This window comes from Geospiza fortis, unplaced genomic scaffold (genome assembly GCF_000277835.1).
Source record: "Geospiza fortis unplaced genomic scaffold, GeoFor_1.0 scaffold599, whole genome shotgun sequence".
In the NCBI taxonomy this organism is placed as follows: domain Eukaryota; kingdom Metazoa; phylum Chordata; class Aves; order Passeriformes; family Thraupidae; genus Geospiza; species Geospiza fortis.
The window spans coordinates 369152-373416 of NW_005054605.1; the positions used below are offsets into that span (position 1 = coordinate 369152).

Genomic DNA, 4265 nt, shown 5'->3' on the forward strand with positions numbered 1-4265 from the left:
TCCGCCGCTGCGCTCGCCGCCTTGATGCGGTTGAGGACGGCGGTGTGGAAGGAGGCGGCCAGGCCGGGGATGCCGGCCATGTGCAGCGGGCACAGCCCCGAGCAGTAATTCATGTGGTACCTGAGGCAGAGGAGAAATTTTCCAGGGTAGAAATCCGTTTGGATTTAAGCGAAATGTACATCTTTTGAGTTGAGTCTATGGTTAGAAAACATAGCTATTGAGCTGTGGGAATCTACAAAATTAGAGGGTTTTGGGAAAGCTGCAAAAGGCAGGCCTCAGAGACAGCAGAACTGTGAGCAGAGCTAAGCAGCAGTGTTCACAGGGGTCTTAGGATGAGGGAAGAGATGAGGATCTGACTCCATGCTTCAGAAGGCACGAATTATTATTTTGTGATATATATTACATTAAAACAATACTAAAGGAATAGAAGAAAGGATTTCATCAGAAGACCAGCTAAGAATAGAATAGAAAAGATTGATAACAAAGGCTTGTGGCTTGGACAGAGAGTCTGAGCCAGCTGGGCTGTGATTGGCCATTAATTAAAAACAACTCTATGAGACCAATCACAGATGCACCTGTTGCATTCCACAACAGCAGATAACCATTGTTTACATTTTGTTCCTGAGGCCTCTCAGCTTCTCAGGAGGAAAAATCCTAAGGAAAGGATTTTTCATAAAAGATGTCTGTGACAAACCTGACCTAAGAAGTCTTTCTGATAAAGAACTAGCAGCAAATATCATGCGAAATTCGTAAAAATGAATATGTATGAACCTATTGTGAAATTGTATGTATTTGAGAAAGAGATAAAAAGAGACCTGAAGTCCCCAGAAGTACATATGTCATTTTAAAAGAACGATTCCCACATGTGTCCAGCTGTAATAACCATACCAGCTTTACAACTTTCACAAAAGTTGTGTAGTTTTGATTATCTCCACAAAACTTCACAAAAGTTGTGGTGTTTTGTTTGTCTCCACAAAACACAGGTACCAGCACCATGGTGCCCATCTTGTCCTTTTCACAACCTCTTGTGAAATTGCATGGATATGTATTTGAGAGGGGGATAAAAAGGGACCTGAAGTTCCCAGAAGTACGCATGTCATTTTAAGAGAACGACTCCTGTAATAACCATACCAGCTTTACAACTTTCACAAAAGTTGTGGAGTTTTTTTTATCTCCACAAAACTTCACAAAAGTTGTGGAGTTTTGTTTATCTCCACAAAACATACCCCTCGGGCTGGATGATCCAATCCTCCCAACCGATCTCCTTGAAATCCACGAAGAATTCCCGGCGGCAGCACATCCGCGAGTCGGCGCCGCAATCCACGCCGCGCCGCCGGACGCGGTGGGGAGTCCTGGAACGAGCTTTGGCCACCACGAATGGCCGGTGGGAATCGCCGTGGTGGGATGGGAGAGGGGATTCCCAACCCTCTGGCAGCTCCAGGTGCACTGTGAGCCGTGGGGTGTCCTGGGTGAAGAGGTTCTGCACGGCTGCTCCCACATCCAGCGTGGTCCAGCCGGGTCCCTGCACCTCCAGCCGGGTCTCGCTGGTCACCGTCAGGTTTGGTCCTGCTGGGTCTGGCTGGAGGAGCCTGATGGTGACAGGATGGGTCCCAAGGGATGTCCAGAACAGGTACAGGGTGGCCTGCTGGACCTCAGTGCTCCTGGCCACCTCCTGGGAGAAGCGGAAATGGAACTGGACCTTGTGGGAAGTGGAGGATCCTGCAGAGAAGCAAGAGGAGAATCAGGAGTGAAGTGAAATCCTGTCCCACCCCTGTTGTGGTGTTGTGAGGGTCCCCAGGACGAGGTGGGAGATGAGAATTGACTCCAAGTTCTCAGAAGGCTGATTTATTATTTTATATTAAAAGAATATTATATACTGAAACTATACTAAAGAAAGAGAAAAGGAGACATCAGAAGGTTAGCAAAGAATGATAATAAAATCTCATGACTGACCAGAGATTCTGACACAGCTGGACTCGGATTGGTCATTAACTAAACACAATTCTCATGGAACCAATCAAAGGTGCACCTGTTGGTAAACAACCTCCAAACCACATTCCAAGCAATCAGATAATTATTTTTTACATTTCTTTTCTGAGGCTTCTCAACTTCTCAGGAGAAAAATCCTGGCAAAAATATTTTTCATAAAATATGACAGTGATACAGTAGCACTAACAGGACATCAGGGCTGAGTTTAATTGTGCCTAAACCTCAGAAGTACCAAGGCAGTTGCACTGGACCAGGCCCAGCCCATGGTTCAGGCAGCCTGTACAGAAGTTGCTTTGATGGCTCTATTTCAGTATTAATAACACTTTTGCTGTGCTCTGGGACATGCAGGCCCTTTGCAACAAAGAAAGGTTTCTGCAGCTCCACTGAGCCTTTCTTCTGCCAGTCACAGCCACCCACAGCACTGTGGCTCATCTGGAATATGCCAGAGAGAACAAAATCCACCCCAGAGCTTTGTTGTGTTGTGTTTGCAGGCCTGGGAGACAGGAGGAGTCCACGTGGTGATTCCTGCTTAGTGCTTGAAGAAGCACAGGGCAGAGCAGTTGCTTCTGCCCTGTAATTGATCTCATTAGTTTAATTGTTAAAGCCTGGAGTGGCCAATCCACAAAACTGAGCCAGTGCTGCTCACACATGGGATTTGTCTTCTGGGTATTCACTCAGAGGTTGCCCCCCACATGCCCTCAGCCTAGCTGAGAGTCTGTAGCACCAACATGGTTGAACAAAGGGAGGGAGAGTGTCAGGACCCAGGACATCCCTCTGACTGTCCTGAGCAGCCAAGACCTCTGACAGGGGTCAGGAGACCCAGGATGCTCTGCTTGGCCAGAGCCAGGAGCGCGTCCCGCTGAGCCCCGGGGGCCAGCGAGGCCACCCCGCAAGCCGGGCACCACCCGCCCTTGGCAGCTGCCACCCGCGGGAGGCTCAGGAGAAGGAGAACCACGGTCAGCGACATCCCCGGTGGCGGGAGGTGACAACGGGAGGGACTCCCGGCAGCGTCCGAGAGGCAGAACGGGAGCAGGGAGAGGAGCAGGGGGGTAGAACTGGGCTGAGCCGGGAGCACCGGGCTCGTTCTCCTGACGTGGCCACAAATATTGGCTGATCCTGGGTGAGATAAACGCCCCCGAGCTCCGCCGGAGCCGCCCGGGCAGAGCGGAGCGGCCGGCCCGGCGTAGGTGGGGCGGGGGCCCTGCTCGGGGGGGACATCGGGACCACCCCGGTGTCACCTCGGTGTCATCTCGGTGCCATCCCGGTGCCATCTCGGTGCCATCCCGGCGGGCAGAGGCGCGGTGGGGACTCAGGACAGCCCCGTGTCCCTGTGAGTCCCGCAGTGCGGTGTGGGGAGCACGGAGTTGGGGGGTCCCCGAGGGTGGGGGGATCTCTGGAGGTCAGAGAAAGGGGATTTTGGGGGGTCGAGGGGTGGTTGGAGGTGGAGATGGGAGATCCCGACCAATGGAGGATCCCCGAGGGCGGGGGGATCTGTGGAGATCCCTGGGGATGCTCAGAGAAGGGGATTTTGGGGGGTTTGAGGGGGTCTTTGGAGATACCTGGAGATGGGAAATCCCGACTAATGAGGGATCCCCGGGGGTGGAGGGATCTCTGGAGGTCAGGGAAAGGGGATTTTGGGGGGTCGAGGGGTGGTTGGAGGCGGAGAAATCTGAAAATGGGAGATCCCGACCAATGGGGGATACTCAGAGAAAGGGAATTCCGGGTGGATCAGGGTTCTCTGGGGGGTGAGGGACCCTTGGGAATAGGGGATCCATGGGGGGATGAGGGATCCCTGGGAATGAGGGGTCTCCAGAGATGTGGGGTGCCTGGGGATGGAGAATCCCTGGGGAATTTGGGATCCCAGGGATGAAGGATCCTGGGAGCTGTGGGATCCCTGGTGATGTGGGACCCCCGGGGATAGAGGATCTTGGGAGCTGTGGGATCCCTGGTGTTGTGAGACCTCCAGGGAGATGTGGGACCCCTGGGGAATTTGGGGTCACTGGGGATGTGGGACCCCCGGGGACATGTGGGATCCCTGGGACAATGTGGGACCCCTGGGGAATTTGGGACCCCCGGGAGCTGTGGGATCCCTGGTGAATTTGGGATCCCTGAGGATGGAGGATCCTGGGAGCTGTGTGGCCCCAGGTGAATTCGGGACCCCCGCGGACGGAGGACCCCCGCCCATGCGGGACCCCCGAGGGGGCGGAGCCGAACTCCCGCCCGCGGGTGGGCGGAGCCACACCTGCTGGGCGGAGCCTGGCCATAACCCCGCCCAC

At 53.8% G+C, this 4265-nt stretch overlaps 1 protein-coding gene across 1 annotated transcript in view; it reads right to left on the bottom strand.

Moving 5' to 3' along the window:
- LOC102035203 (inhibin beta C chain-like) overlaps positions 1 to 4253 on the bottom strand; it is a 6725-nt gene extending 2472 nt beyond the window's left edge. The window contains exons 1-4 of the mRNA XM_031064568.1: positions 4182 to 4253; positions 2795 to 3190; positions 1227 to 1726; positions 12 to 120 (exon numbers count right to left, since the gene is read on the bottom strand). Of these exons, the coding sequence (XP_030920428.1) occupies positions 12 to 120; positions 1227 to 1726; positions 2795 to 3190; positions 4182 to 4253 (1077 nt within the window). The remainder of the gene's footprint in view (positions 1 to 11; positions 121 to 1226; positions 1727 to 2794; positions 3191 to 4181) is intronic.
- Between the last annotated feature and the right edge of the window lie 12 nt (positions 4254 to 4265).